Source organism: Streptopelia decaocto, assembly GCF_964273445.1.
Source record: "Streptopelia decaocto genome assembly, chromosome: 7".
NCBI classification, from domain to species: domain Eukaryota; kingdom Metazoa; phylum Chordata; class Aves; order Columbiformes; family Columbidae; genus Streptopelia; species Streptopelia decaocto.
In genome coordinates, this window is record NC_138661.1 from 35,130,949 (window position 1) to 35,152,044 (window position 21,096).

General features: G+C 39.6%; 2 protein-coding genes across 5 annotated transcripts in view; one reads left to right on the top strand and one right to left on the bottom strand.

The window, feature by feature from the left end:
• The window catches only part of EIF2AK4 (eukaryotic translation initiation factor 2 alpha kinase 4), a 42,133-nt gene extending 27,112 nt beyond the window's left edge, over positions 1-15,021 (top strand). For 2 of the 4 annotated variants that reach the window (XM_082058459.1, XM_082058460.1), the window contains exons 26-39: positions 215-331; positions 874-939; positions 1,452-1,622; positions 2,210-2,344; positions 2,474-2,581; positions 3,151-3,279; positions 4,907-4,993; positions 6,246-6,358; positions 7,894-7,952; positions 9,092-9,189; positions 11,645-11,713; positions 12,326-12,370; positions 13,445-13,569; positions 14,784-15,021. In XM_082058459.1, coding sequence (XP_081914585.1) covers positions 215-331; positions 874-939; positions 1,452-1,622; positions 2,210-2,344; positions 2,474-2,581; positions 3,151-3,279; positions 4,907-4,993; positions 6,246-6,358; positions 7,894-7,952; positions 9,092-9,189; positions 11,645-11,713; positions 12,326-12,370; positions 13,445-13,569; positions 14,784-14,838 — 1,377 coding nt within the window. In that variant the 3' untranslated portion in view covers positions 14,839-15,021. Of the gene's footprint in view, positions 1-214; positions 332-873; positions 940-1,451; positions 1,623-2,209; positions 2,345-2,473; positions 2,582-3,150; positions 3,280-4,906; positions 4,994-6,208; positions 6,359-7,893; positions 7,953-9,091; positions 9,190-11,644; positions 11,714-12,325; positions 12,371-13,444; positions 13,570-14,783 lie in introns of those variants that run through there. The other 2 variants (XM_082058461.1, XM_082058462.1) reach the window with 2 other exon arrangements.
• A 1,111-nt stretch (positions 15,022-16,132) lies between these two features.
• Positions 16,133-19,933, bottom strand: SRP14 (signal recognition particle 14). The gene is made up of 5 exons (XM_082058463.1): positions 19,794-19,933; positions 19,244-19,316; positions 18,516-18,628; positions 17,391-17,423; positions 16,133-17,050 (listed from the first exon to the last, which is right to left on the bottom strand). The coding sequence occupies exons 1-5, from the start codon at positions 19,815-19,817 to the stop codon at positions 16,961-16,963; spliced, it is 333 nt and encodes a 110-aa protein (XP_081914589.1). The 5' UTR covers positions 19,818-19,933; the 3' UTR covers positions 16,133-16,960.
• Positions 19,934-21,096: the final 1,163 nt, after the last annotated feature.

Below are 21,096 nucleotides of genomic sequence, written 5' to 3' on the forward strand. Positions count from 1 at the left end.
TGATTATTGTAGTATGGGACAAGCCCTGCCGTTCTTTAGTTATAGGCAGAAGGTAAGGTGGTGGAAGGAGAGGTCTGAAGTTAGTTTGGAGCTATTATTAAATGTTCTGGAAACCTTTTTTTTTTTTTTTTCCTTTATTCTTTTAAGCAACATGGGGTACAAGTAAAACTTCTTTTTTCCTTTCTTCCTTCCTTTTTTCTTTACCCTTTGTTAGGAAAGAAATTACAGTATTTACTTGAACCACACGGCCTTACTGAAAGCTATACTTTTGCACTGTGGGATACCAGAGGATAAACTCAATCAAGTTTACATCATTCTGTATGATGCTGTGGTAAGACAGTAGTTGTTAATCTGATCTCTGTAATGATCACTGTAGCATATCTTATTTTATGGAGCTGTCTCTAAAAGACTGGCTGTCTTTAGGCTGTAAGTTTAGATTAATTACTTTTCTGTTGCTTCTGGATTTCTTATAATGTTGGTCTTTTCTACCTTATGAGCAGAGAAAATAGATTAAATTCATTTGAATAATTAAGGTAGTGTTCAAATCCCAGTAAATTATTTTATTTCATTTTATTATTTTTTTGTTTCTTAATTTACATAAGCATTTCAGTATTTATGCAAAAGTGCTTTTCAACAAAGTTGGCATTTTTATATTTTTTGTGGCTTCTTGAAACCAAGACAAATGTGACCTCACCAAAAGAGAGGTGAAAAATGTGTTATTTATTGTTTTTATTCTTTTACAGTATTATTGCAGTCTGTAAATGCAACCTTTAATTAAAGGTATTGGAAAATTGTCTTTTAATTCTTCTCAAAAATAGTAATTTTTTTTTGCAGCAAAGTTGTTGAAAACTTTTGATTCTTTTTCTCTTGTAGACTGAAAAGCTAACTAAAAGAGAAGTAGAAGCCAAATTCTGTAATCTTTCTCTCACATCAAATAGTGTAAGTAATTTTAATTCAGTGTTAATTTCCCTGTAACTTGCCATAAGTCCGAAATATTTTGTAATTTAAAATACTTTGTAATTTAATCAGCCAGAATAAGAAAAAGAAACTGTTGCATCTGCTGTTCAAAATAGATTAGTCTCTTCGGAAGTAGTGTAATTTTGCTCTCACTTCTCTCTGGAAGTCAGTATTGCAACTGTCCAAGTTTCTTTCTTCTTTTAAATGTATTTTTAAGATTTTGGAAGCAATTAAAGGGTAAATGGAGTACTGTACAGATGTATTTGGTAAAACACACTGAGAGAAACTTCAGGAAAAAAATTGTCTGCAAATGTTGATGAATAATGAGACTTGTGCCTGTCTGTTCTTCAACTCACTAAGTAGAAACAGGCTGGTGGGAAAAAAAAGGAAAAAAGGCAAATAGTTTATTCATGCCAAGTCAAACATTTTTCTTTTTTTTAGATGTGATCTATTAGGAGCTCTGTCAGTGTTTTTTATTTAATTTTTGTTTTTAGCTTTCTCGACTCTACAGATTCATTGAGCAGAAGGGAGAAGCAAGTAATGTGTTTCCATTTTTAAACACAATGATAAAACAAAAGCCAGGTGTCACTCAGCTGTTGAAGCATGGCATGAAGGATTTAGAGGAAATCATTGGTCTGTTAAAGCAACTTGGAATAAAACTTCAGGTTTGTAAAATGCTAATAAGTTAATAGATTTATAGGCTGCTGGGCCTTGTAATTTCCCAGGAAAAAAAGTAATGGTATTTTAGAATAGAAAAAGCACATCTAAGTGTCTTTTGATGGCAAGTAATAATGCTGGCATTGATTTACTTTTTTTTTTAATGCATTTTAAGAATAAGACTTCTTCCAGTCAGAAGTCTCTGGCTTAATTTCTGTCTAATGACACAGACTTTTTTTTTTCCCCAAACAAGACTGAAGGTATTACCAAGAGCATAAAGAAATTGTAAGTTTTGAAACAAACTATGTTAAAAATACAGAAAGCTGATGAGTACTAAAGGTCTCTCCACCTCCTCCACCTTCTTTGAGGCTTGCTGTTTGGGCTTTGTGCTGTATGTCCCTTTGGATGCTTTAAGATTAAAGCGTCATTTCCTTATTTTTAATTGTATTTTAAATATTTGGAAATAATGAGTGTTTCCATATGTCTTCCTTATGTTAGAACAGTGTTTTCAATCCATACTGCTAATAGGAAATTAATTATGTTAGCTGGCAATATTGGTATAAGTCTTGTACACATATTCATTTTTATTTTACAGGTTTCTATAAATCTGGGACTAGTTTACAAAATACAGCAGCACAATGGTATTATCTTTCAGTTTATAGCATACATCAAAAGAAGACAAAGAACTGTGCCTGAAATTCTTGCTGCAGGGGGCAGATATGATCATCTGGTATGCACTCATATCTTTTAATGAATTTAGATTTTTTTAAAAAAAAAACATGAATAAATGGAAAATGTTTTTGACATTTTGCAAAGGTAACTATTTGAGTCTTCCATTTTGTTTTTCTCTTGTTTTGAGATTCCACAATTTAGAGGGCCGCAGACAGTAGGACCAGTTCCTTCAGCTGTTGGAGTCAGCATAGCCATAGATAAAATAACTGCTGCTGTTTCCGGTGTGGAAGATTCTGTAAGTCTTTTCTGGGGGAGCTGAAGTTGTTTGTTTGTTTGTTTTTGCCCCTGATAGTTCAGTAACCTAATTGTAGCCACAGCCAGGCAAAAAATAAGATGTTCAGTGGTGCTCCAAAACAAAACCATACCGAAATAGACAGGAAACACCAAGATGATATGTTTTCATCTGTGTTTCTATACATAGAATTATTTAGTAAAATAAGAATTATGGAAGAGAGGATCATCAGGCTTATACCCTTTTATTTTTAATTTAACTGGGACATATTTTTCTCAGCCTGTGCATTGTTTCAGGTGGAAGAATACAACTGTAGATACTTAGCTATTATAATAACTGTGACTCTGCCCTTACCACTTATTCCTTTATAAAAGTATAGAAGGTGGAGATGGAAGGAAACTGAAGAAAATGGGCTACTGTGTATAGTGTGACACAATTTCACTTGGTTGTGGAATGCGTGTTTTAGTAACCTTTCTTTATAAGAACAAGTAAACATTGCTAAGCTAGGGGGAGGGGAGGGAAGGGTGGTCTTGTGGCTAATATCGTCCCCCTTGTTTTTACTTTCCCTTCAGGTTTCTGTCAGCTCATGTGACCTGCTGGTTGTAAGCGTTGGTCAGATGTCAATGGGTAGAGCTATCAATATTGTTCAGAAACTCTGGACTGCAGGAATTCCAGCCGAGATAATGTATGACTGGTCCCAGGTAGAATTTCTCTTTGTCTTAACTATAGTGTTGTTCTCTAAAATTAGTGCAGCCTGAAAACATCTTTTTTCAATTTTTTTTCTAGCTTTTATTGAGTTACAGACTCATAAAACTGAGCATGTAGGATGTTATTCAGATACAATAAGTCTCTCTGGCCTTGCAGGGTTCTTCCTACCTTCCTACCTCCCAGCATATTTAAAAGTGCAATGGAGGATCTTTATGTGCTCTGCAGAGCACAGAGGAATTAAGTGACCTTCCCCAGTTACACACAGAGTGTGGAGTCCAAGGCCAATTGAAATCAAGGGGGAAGGTCACATAATGAATTTAAAATGATGCCAATTAGCTCCAATTAATTTAAGTGAGGATTCTTCAAAGCCAAAGCATTTTTTTTTTGGTGCCAGTGAAGGCAGTAAATTTTCCTTACAATGACAGATACAAGTAGGATCCCTGAAGTACTAAGTTGATCCTTAATCAAAGGACACATCTGGAACAGAACAGTAGCATCAACTTTTATATCCAGATGGCTGAAGACTGTGGGGTACCAAGGGAATATTGACATCATTCTACTGTTAGACAAATAGTTCAGTAGCCTGAGCTACTAGGTACACTCTGGGGTCCCCATGTAGTCCCTGGAGAGATGTGTGGTAAGAAGGAGAGAGTGACAAGCTGAGCTGTGCCCTTTTTTCTCCAGTTGAAACCATTTAGACCTTTAGCCACTGCTGCCTCACTGGTGGTGTGAGCAACACGCAAGTGTTCAAGTCCCTTTTGACAGTGGTGGCAGTTACCTGAGGACTGAGCCTGGTTTCCCTGTGAGCATGCCAGATGGTGACTAACAACAGATGCATTGTGCGGCTGGCCGTCCTGAGTCACGTGCTGCAGAGCAGACAGTTTTGAGCTCAATCACTTAATTGCCTGACTTTTTGGTAATCTATTGCCATAACACTTCCAATGGTTTAAATCTCTTAGATTTAAACCAGAATCCAGATTATTATGCTTTTAAGAATCCAGATCATTATGCTTTTCTGATGATCACCCTGAGTTCTCTTCTTTTTGCAACTCTTAAGAAGTGAAGATTTGGGTAGTTACTCCCTCTGCCTAATGTTGTCCCGCAGCCCCCTGCTAGGTCAGCCTAGCAAGGCCTTCAGGGAGTTCAGCGCTGAGGATGGTGTCAGTCAGCCTCAGGTTCGCATGAAACACAGCTGCAGTAGTTTTTTATGACAGAGCACCAGTCATGCAGGACTAAGGCGTTCCTGACAGGTGCAGCCAGTGGGGTGGTGACTGTTTGGCTGATGTTCTGTTGCACATTTTTACAGCTACCTGAACCGTGCACTTCTAGAGCCAGCTAGCCCTTCCATGTGGGAGTCAGCACTGCAGGGCCTAGGTGTTATCTCTGTTTAATGTAGATTTCAGTTTGCAAGGAGCATTAGGTGGATAAATACATCCATAATGAAGTTTCACCTCCTGGACTTGTTAATAAAGCTTTCCTCTATCAGACACATATCTAAGTAGTGTAACTGCTGCATACCAAGTTATTTTAATGGAGGACAAGAGACTTCAATTACTTAAGTGTTAATTTTATAATCTGCCAAATTTCCATCCTATTCCCCTTCTTCCGTTCCCATTTCAGTCCCAGGAAGAACTGCAGGAGTATTGCAGATGCTCTGGGATTACATATGTGGCTCTTGTGTCAGATAAAGAGGGAAGTCATGTAAAGGTAAGTGTGGGATCAGAATATGCTTGATGGTGTTTCAGATTTATAATGTGTTGTTCTGTGTGTCTTTTTTTTTTTTTTTTAAGATCATGATTATTTTCAGTAAAGTATTAAAGAAGGTGGAATTCAGGTAAATACAAGTTCAGTTGCCAAATAACAGGAAGTTCTTCTGGAGAAGCCTGTTTTTTATCCCTCCCTAACACTGTTATTTATAGATCTCCTTTCCTCTAGGAAAGTTGAAAAATTAGTTCAGACATTGCTTGACTTTGAGTCACCGGTGTCTTTACATAGAAAAAGGTTTCTGTTGTCTCTCATTTCTTTGAATCAAAATGAATTAGATGACTCAGTCATCTTTCCAGTTGGCAGCTTTCCATGTTACAAAACAAATATAACTAAAACATAAATCTAAAAAAGGCCATGTAATTTAAGCAGAGTCTCTGTAAGCTAAGGTTAAGATAGAAAGACTGGACTGTGTCACAATATGAATTACCACCTTATGTGCTCTGCAGCCTGTGGTTCTGGTATCTTTTTAGAAGTTAAAACATTAGGAAAAAGTCCATCATTCTTTGAATGAAGATTTATTCTTTGAAATAAGTAATCATTTGACAGCATCTGATGTGGCCATGTTACCTAGCCAATGTGCATCACTAAAATATTTTTCCACTTCTATTCACACTCCTTGTCAATATAACAGAGATAGCAAATAACTGTGCATTAACTGTATGAACAAGAAGATTTTGATGATGAGAATGTGATATATCAATGTCTTCCACAAGGCTATTACAGAGCGTTCTTTTAGATATGTCCTTATTGAAGTAAAACCAACAAAGAACATGCTAATGAGGTGAATGATGTTGTTATAGATTAATTTCTTCCCAGTAAAGGTGGAGCAAACTGAAAGGCAAGCAATATTCTAACATAATTCCATAACAAAAAAGCCCCAAACCAAAATGCTCTTATTAATAGGGTATTTGCACCTATAAAGCATTCTGTTGAAAAGTTAATTATCACATTACAAAATACAAGTAGCCAAGGTAGTTTAAGCTTTGGGAATGCAGATAAAATTAGTTGGTTAAAAAAAAATCTAATCAAATATTTAATTGGCAGTGATTGGTAATGATGATAGCTTCCTACCTTTGACTGCTTCACCTTTGATGGCTGAATAATCCAGTTTGGTTTTGATTGAATTTGATAAGTTTATTCGTATGCCATTTTAAGAATCAACAATCTTAAGAACCACTGAACTACATCACAGGTGAAATCCTTTGAGAAAGACAGACAGACGGAGAAAAGGATTTTAGAATCTGACTTAGTAGATCACCTGATCCAGAAACTGAAAACTAAAATCTGTGACGAAAGATGTAGTAGGTAAGTAGCATAACATGTCAACATGAATAGTCAAAATCAGAAGTGACTTTGTTTTAATGAAAGAATTTAAAATATGAAATAATTTAAAGATATTTTAAGATATTAACCTTGATTTTATTTGATAAAGAATAAGAGCTTAGCTGAATCCCTTTTGAGGGGAAAAGCAAAAGGTTTGATTATGGACTTTTGCTGAGATTAGGAAAGAGACCAATTTCCTTAGCTACTCCTATAGTCAAACATCCATAGTGCTTCATACATTAGAAGGCCACATGGTTATCCAGCTCAAATGCTACTAGAACAGCAGTATTGCTTGTATGGCAGGACCAGAATTCGGTTATGTTCAGGAACTGTGTAATCAAAGAACTAAAGCAGCAAATCCCTTTCTTTCTGACGTGGTGTTCATACAGTAGAAATGAAGGTATAATTGTAGCACACCTGTACACACTGGCACAAGTGAAAGTAACACCCAGCAAAGACTCGGGGTACACAGCAACACCCCATCATCCTATCTGTGGTGAAATCACTATTGTCACCAATAGAATTGAGTACAGAAATCATAGCGGAGGCTACAGTTACACCTGTGTGCATAAGCAGTATAGCTGTTATTCGTGCATATCCCTTTGTAAATACATAGTTACACACACATCTGTATATATTTATATGTGTGTAGATACATACGTACATATGTAGTGGCAGCAGGAACAGACATGGTTTATTCACACAAACTTGAATTCAGAAACTAACAGATCCAACATCCAAAGTATTTCCAAATAGACTGAACAATAAAGGAAATAGTTAAGCTGGGAACTGCTAAACTGGAGCAGCAGTTTGTGCCAGGGGTGACGTCTCCTGCTGCACCTCGTCATCTCGTGTCTGTCCTCAGCCAGGCCTGGCATTTACCTTTGCAACTAACCTGATTCTCATGTGTTAGAAGCTGTGAAAGAAAATCGATCTTTCTAAAAGTTACCTTATTTCTAGATCCTGAGAACAGAAGAGAGAGAACTTCATATTTGGTAATACTAAACAGAGAAATGCAGTAATTGTAGTAACACTGGCAAATTTCTTTGTTAATGAATCCTGAATATGGAAAGTAAAAGGATCCAAACTAATAACTGAAAGAGTCCTTGATATGTGTGATCTTAGGTATAAATATTACTTTGATACTTTAGCATGATCTCACAGAAACTTAGTAAGAAGCTGTAGATTAAATTAACAATTTAGAGAGAATATTCTCATTATATATTCTAGTATTAGGATCTAAATCATTCTTGCATGATGGGGAGCACATTTTTTTTTGTATCCATAGCAAACAAAGATTGCTTCTAGATCACATTTTATAATGTAATTTTGTATGATTTCCTGTCTGTTCCAGAATAGAATTTAATCTGCAGATACATGCTGGGAATTCTCCATAAATTTCTTTATCTGTTGGAATGAAATAAGTATGTTTGTATGATAATCTGAAACCACGTCTTATTACAGTATTTCTTTGTTGTTGTGAATTTGTCTCCCTAACTGTCTTTGTTTATTTTTAGAGAAACCTCAGATAATCTTTCAGTACCAAATCAAAAGGGATCCTTTACTAATATTTCAGGTATTCAGTCTCTTGTTATAGAACATACGAACTATCTCTATTTCTGCTTAAAAACTGTATTATAAGAAAATATTGCTGAAACATAATTTTTAAAATTACTACCGAAGTCAGAGCAAGAAAATGTTTTCTAGCAGTGCCTCTGGTTAGAAACTTCCTCCTGGTCTCAAATGTTGTTCCAAGTGATCTAAAACTGGAATTTTCTCCAAACTAACAAAATAAGTGCGTTGGCCAACAGACTGAATATTCCCCATACAAGCATTCATTGATGCAGTGATTCAGGATGGGGGAAGGAAAGCCAAAAACCATGAACATTTCCTAGCTGAGGAGAAATAAAATGTTATTTTTATGAAAAATGACATGACCTGTGATTGTTACGGTGTTGAGACCCACGTACATTGACCTGCTGTTCTAAGAGTCTTCTTTTTCTCCAAATGAAACTACCTTTACATTTCTAGCTACAGATTTGCACTCCTTAGTCTGATCATAGATGTTTGTAGATAAAAAATATTAAATACTTTTTGTGTGGATAGCTTGGCATTTTTGATTAATATTTTTAAGTACTCATACAGTGTGTGGTGGTGGTTGTAAAAAGTAACACTTGTTTTTGGCCCCTTTGCATAGCAGTGAGGGAGAGATGTGGCCACGCTTAACTTGGGTTTTTTTGTGTGTGTCTGGTTACCAGAAGTGGCAATTCGGATTTCAAAATAAGCCATTTCAGATTTTAGTTATTGTTATTGGGAGGGGCTGGCATTTATTGTTTACTTTGTCATTGGCTCTGCTGTGGGACTGTCCATTAAATAGTTGTGTCATTCTTGTATTAGCTTTTCTTTTTCTGATATTATGTATGCTATATTCCTCCGTAAAATTCTGCAAACCATTTGGAACCTTTTATTATTTTCAGGAAACACTGATATACAATATCACATTTCTTACTCTTACCAACCAGTCTTTCAAAGCCATAAGTGAGCATTTGAGAATTTACACACATGGTTCATTCATTATCCTATCTACTTGGCTGACTTTGGGGTTTTTTAGCAGCTTTTTGAACCTCAGCTTATTAATATTTGTGAATTTTCTGTTTCTTGCTACTTCTTGTATGAAGAAAGAATATAATCTAAAACTCTATGTTTGCATTTTAGGTGCGTTTGAATCACATGGAACTCTTGTTGTGCCCAATGTTAGCGTTATAGCTCCTGAAAAATTATCTGCCAGTGCCAGGCGTCGCCAAGAAATTCAGGTACACACACATGAAATAGGAATTAAGAAGTGACACTTAGAAATTAAGGAATAGTGGAATCTATATTTTCACTATCACCTAACTTACACAAATACATCCAGATTGTTCTTTATTCATAAAGTAGACTATGAACAGCACAGAGGGCTGAAGGCAAAGACCACATTTTTTAACATTTTGGATCTTGGGGATTATCTGTGACATTGGTGTGGCTCAGCCATCATTATACTTCTATATTAGAAATGTCATTTTAGTGGGAACAGTGGTTCAAGAATCTTCCATTTTTGATAAATGTTGAAGTGTGTTAAAGGTGCAAGTTCAGCATACTTTTAATTTGCATTATGTTTGGAACACAGACTCTAAGTACATAATTATGTTGTCTCAAACTAAAGACCTAAGAAAAAAATCACAGATTTAAAAAACAAAACAAACAAACAAAACACAAACAAACAAAACCCACAACACACATGCCAAAAACCTGCCTAAAATATGATATTATTATAATAATGTAGAAAAGATTAAGTGATGCTAGAAACACATCAGGGTTTGCTCATTTAGGACAATTGGCTTCAAGATATTTAGAGTACATGTTAAAACAAAACTGTAATCTTATTCTCCTTTCAGTCCAAATTTGGGCGTGCAACAAAAAATCCCCACTATAAATAGTTCTTGGAACCCGAAGAAAGAAGTGGATGTTGCTCTCAGAGCTTTGCACTAAACAGACTTCCTGTTTTCAGGTTTTTAATACTCAAAACCGTCTTTCAAAGGTACAAAAGACAACATCGTGCAAGGCTGCCACTACGTTTGTAAAGTGTTACCTTTGCAGGATCACTAATAGCTTGCTCTGGAAAAAAGTGTTACAAGGCATGACTGTTGCAGCGGAGTGATTTAGGGTCCTGCTTTCCACAGAACAGTGTTTGGATCGCTCAAAGAAAGTCTGACATTCAGTGGCAAGGTTCACTTTATTGTGTCCTGCACGGAGGAAATGTGCCAAGCTGAATCCTGCTTACCTTCCCTCCAGGGGCCTGGTGTCAGGTCGCTCCAAAGTCTGGATCCTAGGACTCATGAAGCAAACTCTCAGGCATCAGAGTTCATAGAAATAAAAAATATAATGAAGTAGAATAGCAGAAGGGCTGGCTCGAGCTGGGTGCCTGCGCAGAGGTCCCCCCAAGTGCACAAAAATGTAGATTTTTATATCTTTACAGCTCATTCAAACCGTGATTCAGTCCAATAGTAGTATTTAACTCTGAGGTCTTCTTGCTTTTCATTGGATATTTTTCACTGATGTCAGATGGGCCTTTGTTTTGTTTAACTGTAGGTGTGTTTATAGTCCGTAGCCTTGAAAGTGGTGTTTTGTCCAAATGAATCCTTTTCTTCTCAGCAAAGTGCAGAACAAGCCCTATCTTGCAGATGTCCACAGTGTCTTTGTATTAGCCTTGAAGTCGTCATTTTCTCCCCAGGCATTTCCATTCTTCCCAGCAAAGTGCCAACTGAACCTTATCTCGCAGATTTTTAGTAGAGTCTGTATCTGCTTTTAGTAAATATGAGCAGAACTTCACAGCTTAAGATTTTGGCAAACCCAGCTTACTAAATAATGTGAAGCAGAGAGTATATTAAAAATCACACATCCTTATACTTCTAGATGATTCATTATCTTTAGTATGCATTTGCTTAAGCTAAATTATATGAAACTTAAATTGGGCTCATCCACTGATCTGTGAGTAATAAAAACCAGCGCCCTACAGCCAGTTACTTAGCAGAGAGAGCTCAGTGGGCTCATCCAGGCTGTCGTATTTATATAATAAAGTGGTTGACTCATAGTCAAATTGCATGCAGCGGGAAAGGTCTGCACAAGGCTCCCTGAACCCACAACTTACGGGTGTTCAACGTGCTCTTCTGCTTCCTTGTGGATTTCCTAACAGGAGTTCTTGGCGCAGCTGCAGCTCAGGCCTTTACCTGTTCTGGATCCTGAACCAAACTGCTGCTGGTTTGTCTGGGAGCTGGTCAAGTGCATCTGCCACAATGACCCGTACTTTGGTTTGACTCTCAAATCAGACATCCTTCTTCAGCTAGAGATGATTCACTGCATAAATCACCGGTTCTCACATTCCTGAAAGTTATCTAACACCCAGAAATGGAAATGCATTTTTTTAACTACATATGCGAGAATTCACATTGTAACGTGCAGCTCTGTCTGCTTTAGTACAATGCCAGTATTATCAGATCTTTACCATTGCTGCAGGAGTGGCTTAGCCCTGGTCTCCTTCCTGTCTACTCATCAAGGTTTATTCTGGAATTGTTACTGATAATTACATTAAGTGCGAGTTTTAGTTTAATGAGGTAGTTATACACCCTGTGTTACAAGCAGCCTCTTCTCACCATCTATGAAATAGAAAATACGTGTTCCTAACTGTATCACAGCAGTGTTATTTTACTTTTTCCCATCTTTTGTTGGCAGGTGCAAACAAGACTTCAGACATTCATTTCTAGCCTGCAACAGAAAACAAGTGAGATTGAGATTTTAGCAGTAAGTATTTGGCAGAAGCCTGAATTAATTTCAAATTCTTAATTGAATTGTATGATGCAGTTGCTGTCTAGAACAAACCACTGCCAGCAGCCTCCCTTTACAGATACCAAATGAATCAAACTTCTGGTTAAATAAGACCCATGGCATGTTTCTTTAATACTTGAAAAGTATCTCAAATTGTGTGTATTGGACAGGTGCACAGGACAAAATTTAACAAGTATTTAGTTGTAAATTCTTCAGCTGTACTTAAGCTAACTACTGTGGTAGGTTTAATAACTTGTTCCTGCTAGATTTGCTCTTATATTTAAACTAACATAGCTTTGTTTGTATATGGCTTTTAGACTTTGCTGACCATGTCACAAAGGACTTCAAAATGACACATGCACTCAGGAAACATATTGCCTATTTGCCTTTGCCTATTTGGAGCTTTCCATAGTGGGATCTGTTATTAACAGATCAAGCTTAAAACCTTGGTAAATTCCCGATTCTGTCAGCACAAGTGCTTCTTTGGAAATCAGAAAGTCTTACTCCCTTCAGTACAGCTAATCTCCAGTTGGCAAACTGGTAACAGAAGAATGGTTAAATATTAATTTATTGATGACATTTTTACAGGTAGATCTGCCAAAAGCAACTCTGATACACTTCTTATCATTAGAGGTAAGCAACTAAGTATTGTCGTTGAAACCCTAATTGAACAATAGATGATAAATTCTGTTCCTAATGCAGTTTGAGTTAGGTTTTAAAACTTGATTTTTTTTACCCAAGGAGTTTGATTGAGGCTAGAAAAATCTTTTTGTCAAATGCCCAAGTTACACAAGACACCATTAGGAAGTCCTAATCCAAAGCTCTCTTTTTTTCCCAAGGATAGTTAACTGAAATTAAATCTTACTCTTCATTTTCAGAAACCATGAAGCATTAATAGCAGTTTCAATAAAAGCGTTTCTTCAAGCTGTTAATAAAGGAGGTCCCAAAACACAGAGGCAATTGTTTCAAGTACAGTACCTGAAACATTTCTTGGTGAAACCAAGATAAAAAGGGGATGTATAAATATTATATTGGCACCTTTAACAACTCAAACTGCTTGATTAGGAAAAAAAAAAAAGACAAGCTCTTTCTAATGAGAGTAGTGGTTGTAAAGGCAGAAGTTCTTCTTAGATGAACACCTCGCCACCCCCCAGAAAAGCAAACTCAGGAAGGGCGTCCTGCCTGGAGTAGATTCAGTACTTTGTCACCTTACATCTGCTGCTCCAAAGCAGCGCTTGTCTGGTAATCAGGCCCCAGTGAAACGTGAAAATACTTTCAAAACGCTTAGTTCATCCAGTCTATCCAAATAATGGAGATAGTTTATCAGTTTTTCTTTGTAAAAATATAAAATGCACATGATCAGCTTCCATCATTCACTTTTGACACCCCTTACAGCACAGTTCTCATCTTCTGTCCAGCATTGCAAAACTGACAGAGCCATTTTCATTGCTTACACCTTTTTTATTGTGGTGTTAAGAAACTGATCACCAAATTCTTCATACATTTTCTTTTTTAAAAACAAAAAAATCAAGTTACACGTGGTGTTTATATAAATTTTGTTTGAAACGATTTTAATAACCTGTTCAGTTAAGGAACATTGGCATCATAACACAATGTTGAGAAGACTGAATACTATTGGGAGAATTATTTCCTTCATGAGAGAATGTAAGACTGTATTGCAGCTCCTTGTCAATTGTTTTTTCTTAGTTTGATGGAGATAGACAAGCCTTTGATGCTACCGTGAGACAACTGGTGTCACGATGGCCAAAACAGAGATGTTCGTACTTACAAGCAATTTGTGATGAAATTTACAGTATCAAAATGGAAAAGAGGTAAATTGTTAAGCTCTTATGGGTACATAAAACATCTTCATTATTTGTGCATTCAAACTTTACTAAATAAGCTGTTCTTCTTTTGTCCTCCCCTTTCCCTCTACCTGAGGAAAAAAGAAATATTCAGGAAATGTTTTTACTTCCTTGAGTACTGATCTTTGCTAACATGAAACAAAATGGGAAGAGTTTACTGGTCATCTAATCCTTACTTGTAGTAAAATGTAAATTTTTGGTCATGTAAATTCTTCATTTTTATAAACCCTTTCAAGAAATTCTAAAATGTATTCCCACTATTATGTCATTTGCTGCTTTGTCCATAAAACTGGAGAGCAAACAGCTGTAGACATTGAGGTGTACTGCTATTATACTACACAGTAGCCATCTTTACTCACGGGAGGGACTCAGCTTGCTGTTTGAAACTCATGAGCACATTTAATTCCTTCTGCTTTGAAGGAACATGATGGGAATCTGGCACAGCTGACAGACAGCCCAGCTTTAAGCAAACATTATGTATGTTCTCCCGACCTGTACAGTAAAGCCTGTTTCTGTCTTCTAATCATAAAAACATTTATGTTCAACTTGTGGTCTCCTTGTTGGATTCTGGTGAGGGTGAAACAGATATGTCTGGGCACATACAGTTTTAAGCCTCAAATTTTCAACTCTTGCATGTACTGGTACAGTTAAGTGAGACCTGGGCATTTAATGTCCTCTTGTGGGTTTCATTTTATAATACATTTTCTTAAACCTGTGTTTAGCTTGAAGGTACTACTTAACCTTAAAAGGAGACTCAAAATTGATTCATTTTTCTTAGAAATACACCAAATCGCTTCACGTTACCTAATGTTTACTAAGGCAACTAAGTATCAAGTGAAACTTTTTTTTCTTCTGTGACTTGCAAAGCTGTGATTTGCAATTACTACATACAAATAATATTTCACACAATGTTGGGTCTGAATGGAGTGCAGTCCCTGACAGTTTTCCTTTCCTATTCAACGCCTGCATTCCAATTCAATTCCTTTCCTATTCAGTGCTTAGCCACAAGCCTTTAGATTGCTGAGTGAACACCGGACAGACTAGATAAATGGAAAAGGAACAAAGGGGAAAATTATTTTCTACTGAATCTTTGCCATTAGCTTATTGCTAAGATTTGCCACAGGTTTTTTAGCTTTTGAACCTGTAATTTCAAAGTTTCACAATCTTCTTTCCCTCTGCAGGGTTCCTGCGCTTATCCTGTACAGCTACCGAGATGAATACAAGGTGTTGTTCTAATGCTTAAAGCATCTTTTATGGGATGCCTTTACTACCAGACAAGTGTTTTGTCAAAAGGAATTTCAAAAAGCTGTAAAAAGTTGACAGGCAACTAATGCCTTTTTATGTGTCCAGATGGAATTTCATGTGTAACATAAAACTGTAAATTTTTGTCAAAAAGTGGAAATAAATGTTTTATAGGCACTTAAGGAGCAAATCTTGACTACAGCCAGAGATGGGTTTTATCATGTGATTCTTGCTCCCTTATGCCACAAGAGATTATCAGCTGTGCAGGTGTAAAACTGCTTGGTTTTTTTAAATAGTTTCAGAATGTCTTTTATGTGAACATGCAACAGTAGTACTGAAATGAGAAACTCAGTTCAAGATTTAGAGAGGATGAATTATCTTCAGCTCTAAAAAAACTTCTAAATTTTTTTGAAGAAGGGTTTTTATATAATAAAAGGTTTGGCTATTGAGCTGCCTTGAAATATGTATTACAAGCTTTTTGTGTGTGGGTTTTTTTTTTTTTTTTTAATCCTACTGTTTTAATTTCTATAGAAAAGGTAGTAGACTTAAAGCTGAAAGAGTCCTGGGAAGCATGGCTGCCTATGGTTGTCCATTACTTTTGCATTAAAATCAAGCAGCAGCTTCCTGGGAGCTGAAATAAGACCCAATACAGGAAAAACTTGTTTCAGACCTAAACATAAGACTTTTAAGAGAAAGTAACCAAAGTTTTGAACTAGCTTTCTTCACATGAGTTGACAGATTAAGTTTGAGATGGAAGTCATAGTAATGGTAGGAATTTCATAATTATCTTCTTGAAGCTAAGCTGTAATACAGCCCTATCAGGAAAAGTGAAGCTGAGTAAATCTGAGGGGAGTTAGAGCAGACATAGTTAACTATGCATTATATTTTACATCAAACTACTTATATTACTGGAGTGAATATGCAGAAAACTCAGGGATTTCTGTAAATATACTGGTGTTTATCCTCCCTCTCCACCTGGTACCTTCTGTTTAAACAGCCTGTTCCTGTTTCTTTCTCTAACTGAAATAATTCCCTTTAGCACTGCAGGCTCATTGCATTAAGAAATACCTACTTACTTTTTCTGCTCTTTTATGTAGTAAAGAGAAGGGCAAAGTTATCAATATGTAAAGAGGGAACTTTAAAGAGAAACCAAAGTACTTGTGAGAACGGTGAAAGTTGTACCACCACCACACAAAGTAGCATCAGGGGAGAGAGTCCTAAAGGCACTGATAATGGTACCATTCCTAACAATTCACCAAGACAAGTCACATCAGTCATCACAAACAAATCCATTTCTCAGTGTGTTTAATAGGAACAATTAGGTATTGACCTTTTACATCTGCTCATATGAAGGAGCTATTTTAAGACGTGAAGTATGGGGAAATTCAGATCCCTAAATATACTGAAGAATGAAGCTTTAAAAAAAAAAAAAAAAAAGAAGGGAAAGTAAAGGTTTAGGTGACATGAGCTTTTTTAAGCCACATCTGAGGGAATATGATGCAGAGTCCTGACACCCCACCCCACCCCCATCCCCCCCCCGCACCCTGAGCCAAGATCAGCACAGCTGGATCAGCACGGAGCAAAGGCACAGCTGCCAGCACTGTGCTGCCTGCCTTAGGTATATCTGCACTGCATCATGGCGACATGTCCCTCAAAATAAGAGAGAAACAGGAAAGCTGCTGTTCCTGATAGTATGTTGGCACCTGCTTTCCCTAGTACTACTTACTGAGGCTTATCTATTAAACTGGGCATCTGTCACCAAGACTCCTGCTCCAGTCTTGCTTTGCTCCTGGCACGGTGCATTTCTCTTCACCCTGTGTTACCCCCCCAAACAGGTTTTACACTGCCCACTTGTATAATACAAAACAAACAGCAATGTAAGTACAAAAGTAGTTGGCAGCTGAGTGTAAAGCTGTTTCAGCATAACTCTGTAAATACTCCCACCATACAGCAATCCACAGAAAGCACCTTGTGCTCCCAGTTTAACCAAAAGTACTGATCACATCCCAGTTTCCTGCTGGAAGGAAAGCCAAAGACAAGTGGTAACTCAAAAAGAAAAGGACTTTGCTTTGAGCAAGGGTCAAGTCTGTTACAGTGATAATAGGGCACAGTTCCATCACTGTGTTGCTTTACTCTTCTTGTTTTTGCTTTTCTTGTCTTTTTTCTTCAAGCCATCCATGTTAGCTCTCAGCAAACTTGAATATGCCTGCAACAACAATTGGAACCATTGAAATAAAAAATACTTAAGAGACAATATACTAGAGGTAACATTTTACGTATTGCTAATGGATAGGTATCTGCATTTTCTCAAGAGAATCAGGGTCTTACACCCTACACTGGGAAATTGTTTCTAAACCAATGCAGAAAGTTAGGTAAAATACAACAGGATTTTTTTTTTTTTAAACAAAGACAGATAGATGGGCAGTGTAAGGTTATTCTGTGTGCCAGTTCAGCACTGCATCAACCCATTCACGGCTGTCCAGTACTTCCTACTGACCACTCCCCAGTACCTATGGAAAAGGAAGGTAAAGGCATACAAAACTTACCATCTGGAATTTATTTACTTCCTTTGAGCTCACCTACAAGGGTAACACAGAAGGTTAACCAAGGAAACACTGGCTTCTGTTACAAACTAAGTACCAGTACATGTTTACCCACCAGTGACCACCTAGTTGGATCAAGTTGCCACATTCAGTGGTAGGTAGGCTGCGCTGACGTATCATAGCATTTCACTGATTCAGAAAACTGAAAACACTCCTTACTCATTTAACAAAATCCTCTGGATGCCATTAGCCCCAAATTTGTGTTTTCAAATAGGAATAATGTTCTAAGGAAGGTTTTATTTACTTATAGGGCCATAAAAATACATTGCAGCCCAGATTCTCTAAATTATTTCTCAAAGGAACATTTTTCCTTGGGTTACATCACAGAGGAGAGCTACAGTCAACGAAAGCCTCTCCCAATCTCTCATTCAAAGTAAACACACATCAGATTTTCAACTTCTAGTTAAGATTTCCTGAAATACAAATAGCTCTGTAAATGAGAAAAAATAGATACGCTAAACAAGTTTAAGGCTTAGAGGAGTCTACCCATGCCCACAAGTTCTTGCCAGGAAACACAGATCCTTCCCCTACTGTTCCCCAGTCTGGGAACACTCAGTTCTTCCCTGGTTTCTACAAACCTTCAGTAAATCCATTGAGGTCTACAGGAAACTACCTCTACGTCACCTGATGCTTGAGTGTAGGTGTGCAGGACTGTTCTTGGAGCCACAACATTTGTCCTCATACTGCAGGTTCTGTATCTGCCCTGTGTCCTTCTGCCCATGTCTCTATAAACAATTTCCCCCTTTCCTCCAAATATTCTCATCCGACTCACAACAGCCAGGGTTGCTGAAAACAGGCAGAGTCCCCTTCTGCTTTCCTGCAATACCATTCTGAAGAAAAACCCAGCACACAGAGTAAAATTATAAACTACTGTCCCATCTGTAGTGCTGAGTGCAAGCATTAAGGCCTCAGTATCTAGCTGTGCGTTTACCTACCATATGGCTTATCTGGAATGAAGAGGGTAGTTCTCATGAAATTCACGTAAAGAGAAATTTCACTTGAAATATGGGACATTAAACGAAAGGCAAGTAGGGCCACTCATCTTTCTAACCCAAAGCTGTCACTTACCACTGTGCTAATTTTCTTCTTTCCATCAGTTGCTCTTAGAAGACACTTATTGTCTGCTGGCTCAAAACTTTCTACATGGCCTTTGCGTGGGACTGGTTTTGTTCGGCCATCATCTGTATTGAAAGACACAAAAGGTTTATTCATATTTCACTAAAATCACTGGATGCTTCCTAAGATGTTAAAAATTGCCCATGAGGAGATCTGAAAAACACCTTGCAATTTAAGGCCATCTGAACTGATATTGCTGTCAAACCGTTGACAGACCCCTTCCTTTGTAGCCCCAGAAATATCTGTTCCATGAACTACATCTGCCAGAAAAAAAAAAAAGTAAATCCTTTCTCTGACATGCTGTATGAACTGCCTGCTTCAGCAGCAGGATGTCTTACATGCACAAACTGCAGCCTAGGACACTTGACTTCTCAAGTGGTGCCACCTAGCCAGAAACCAGAGAAACATAAACATGTAAAAACAACACTGTGGTTCTCCTTTTACAGAAATCCAAGGATTCCCAATTATTGCTTAATAAAGTCCCAACATTTCCTGCAGTTTGAAACACAGTCTTATTCAAGGTTTTTAGTACTGCAGCTACGACGAGTGATTTGTCCACATACCTACTCTTGTTTTCAGATGCTCTGAATTGCAGCTGTATATTAAAAAATCCATGCTAACAACACTAAGTTTGATTTAGATGAGCACCTCTTTAATCCAATAACAGACTTAAAACTTACATTTCTTCAGCGTTATGAAGACGCTCCCCGAAGTTCTGCACTTCTGGAAGAGTCGAGTGAGCTCTGTCAGGAACTGCAAGAGAAACAGTGGCCATCGCTGGTTGGGAGCCCCGCTCAAGCGTTCCCGTCCTCTCCCGGTGCACCCGGGGCTCGCTGCCCCGGAGCAGCCCCCGCCCCGTCGCCACCACAGGCCGGGCCGTCCCGGTGCTGCGGGAACAAGCACCAAGGGCAGGAAACTCCCGGGTCTCCCCACGCAGAGGCCGGAGAACACAAGGTCCCAGTCGAGGGCGGCCCAGCCGCAAAATGAGGTCTGAACCCCCCAGACCTGCCACGGCCCCGGCGTTTCTGCGCTCCCCGCCTCGCCCACACCGCTGGGTACAGCGATGCTCGCTCCCCTCCCCCACCGCCGGGATGGAGCGAGGGGACGGGCCCGGCGCACCCCGGAGCCTTGCGGGGCCTACCCCCGCCCAGCAGCCGGCACCGGGCACACCCCAGGCGACCAGTGACCCGCCGACTCCCCGCGGATGGGGATGGGCCCGGGCTGCCCGACCTGTTCGCTCTCCAGCAGCACCATCCTGCTCCGCCGGGCCGGAAATGCCGCGCGCACGCACCCGCGGGCGCACGCGCACCGCAACGCGAGGCGGAACCGCGCAGGCGACCACGCCCCTAAGCCGCTCGTGCCGCTTGGCGGAACGGAGGGGGCGGAGAGCGCCGCGCGCGGAGGGGCGGGGAGCGGCGCGAGGCCCCGCCCCGCGAGAGGAGCGCGGGGGGAGCGCCACGTCAGCCCCGCCAGGCCGGCTCCGCCCCGCCCCGCCCCGCTGCGGGACTGCGCCTCGGGGCCCCAGCGGCGCTGTGCGGGCGGCAGCAGCCGGTCCGTGACCCGAGACACGGATCAGGCCGGCGGGAAGGGCCAGCCCTGCCGCTGCCGCCGTTACGCGCTCCACCCCGCTGTGCACCCTGCTGTCCGGTAACGGCCGCAGCGCGGGCCTTACCCGAGCAAACAACGGGCGCGCACGCGGCCGGCAGCAGCGGCACCGCCACCGCGGCTCCTCCTCCGGCCCCGCGGCCCCGCGCGGTGCTGCAGCTCTGTGCTGGGGCTCGGGCTGCTGGGGAGCGGGACACGGGCCTGGGCGCCGCGCTCCTCACAAGCGTGGGAGGTTGCAAGCCAGCTCTTGGCTCACCGGACCGTGGACTGGGTGTTCGGGCCCCCTGTGCCTCAGTGTCCCCAGGCACCAGGGGCAGCTCGCAAACCCACATGCCTGAAAACCGCTGCTGCTGGCCACTGTTGCCAGGGAAGGGTCAAAATGGCCCTTGCAAAGAGTCATGGCAAGTGTGACTGGTGAAGGCTCGGAGCATAGAGGGTGTGATTTCAAACTGAACAAAACACCTAGATTGGTACAACAAACCAGCATCTGGGTGGGCAGGCAGGGACTTCACACCCAGAGTACTTGGAGCTGCTATGGGGCAGATCCTGGAAAGGGGGAGTTTTCTGTCAGGCCCAGGTTTGTTGATCTGGGAACACACAGAAATAGCATTTAATCTAGTGCCTTTCCATGTTTCTCACTAGAAAAGATTTCTTATTTCCTCTATGGACCTAACAAAAGTGGCAGATAATGCCATACAGGTAAAAGGGAAAAACTGCACTGATAGGTACCTTAGGCCCTGGGGAATTTCAACTGTTAATATAGGAGCTCAGGACAGCATTCTACACAGAACTGAAATAACTACCTGTGTTATCACATTATCATTCTCATGGTGGGGGTGTTGTTTCATATATAAAACAACACTTTGTAATGAAAGCGTCTAGTCACACCGAAAGTCCTATTTAGCGTTTACAATCATTTGCTCTCCTT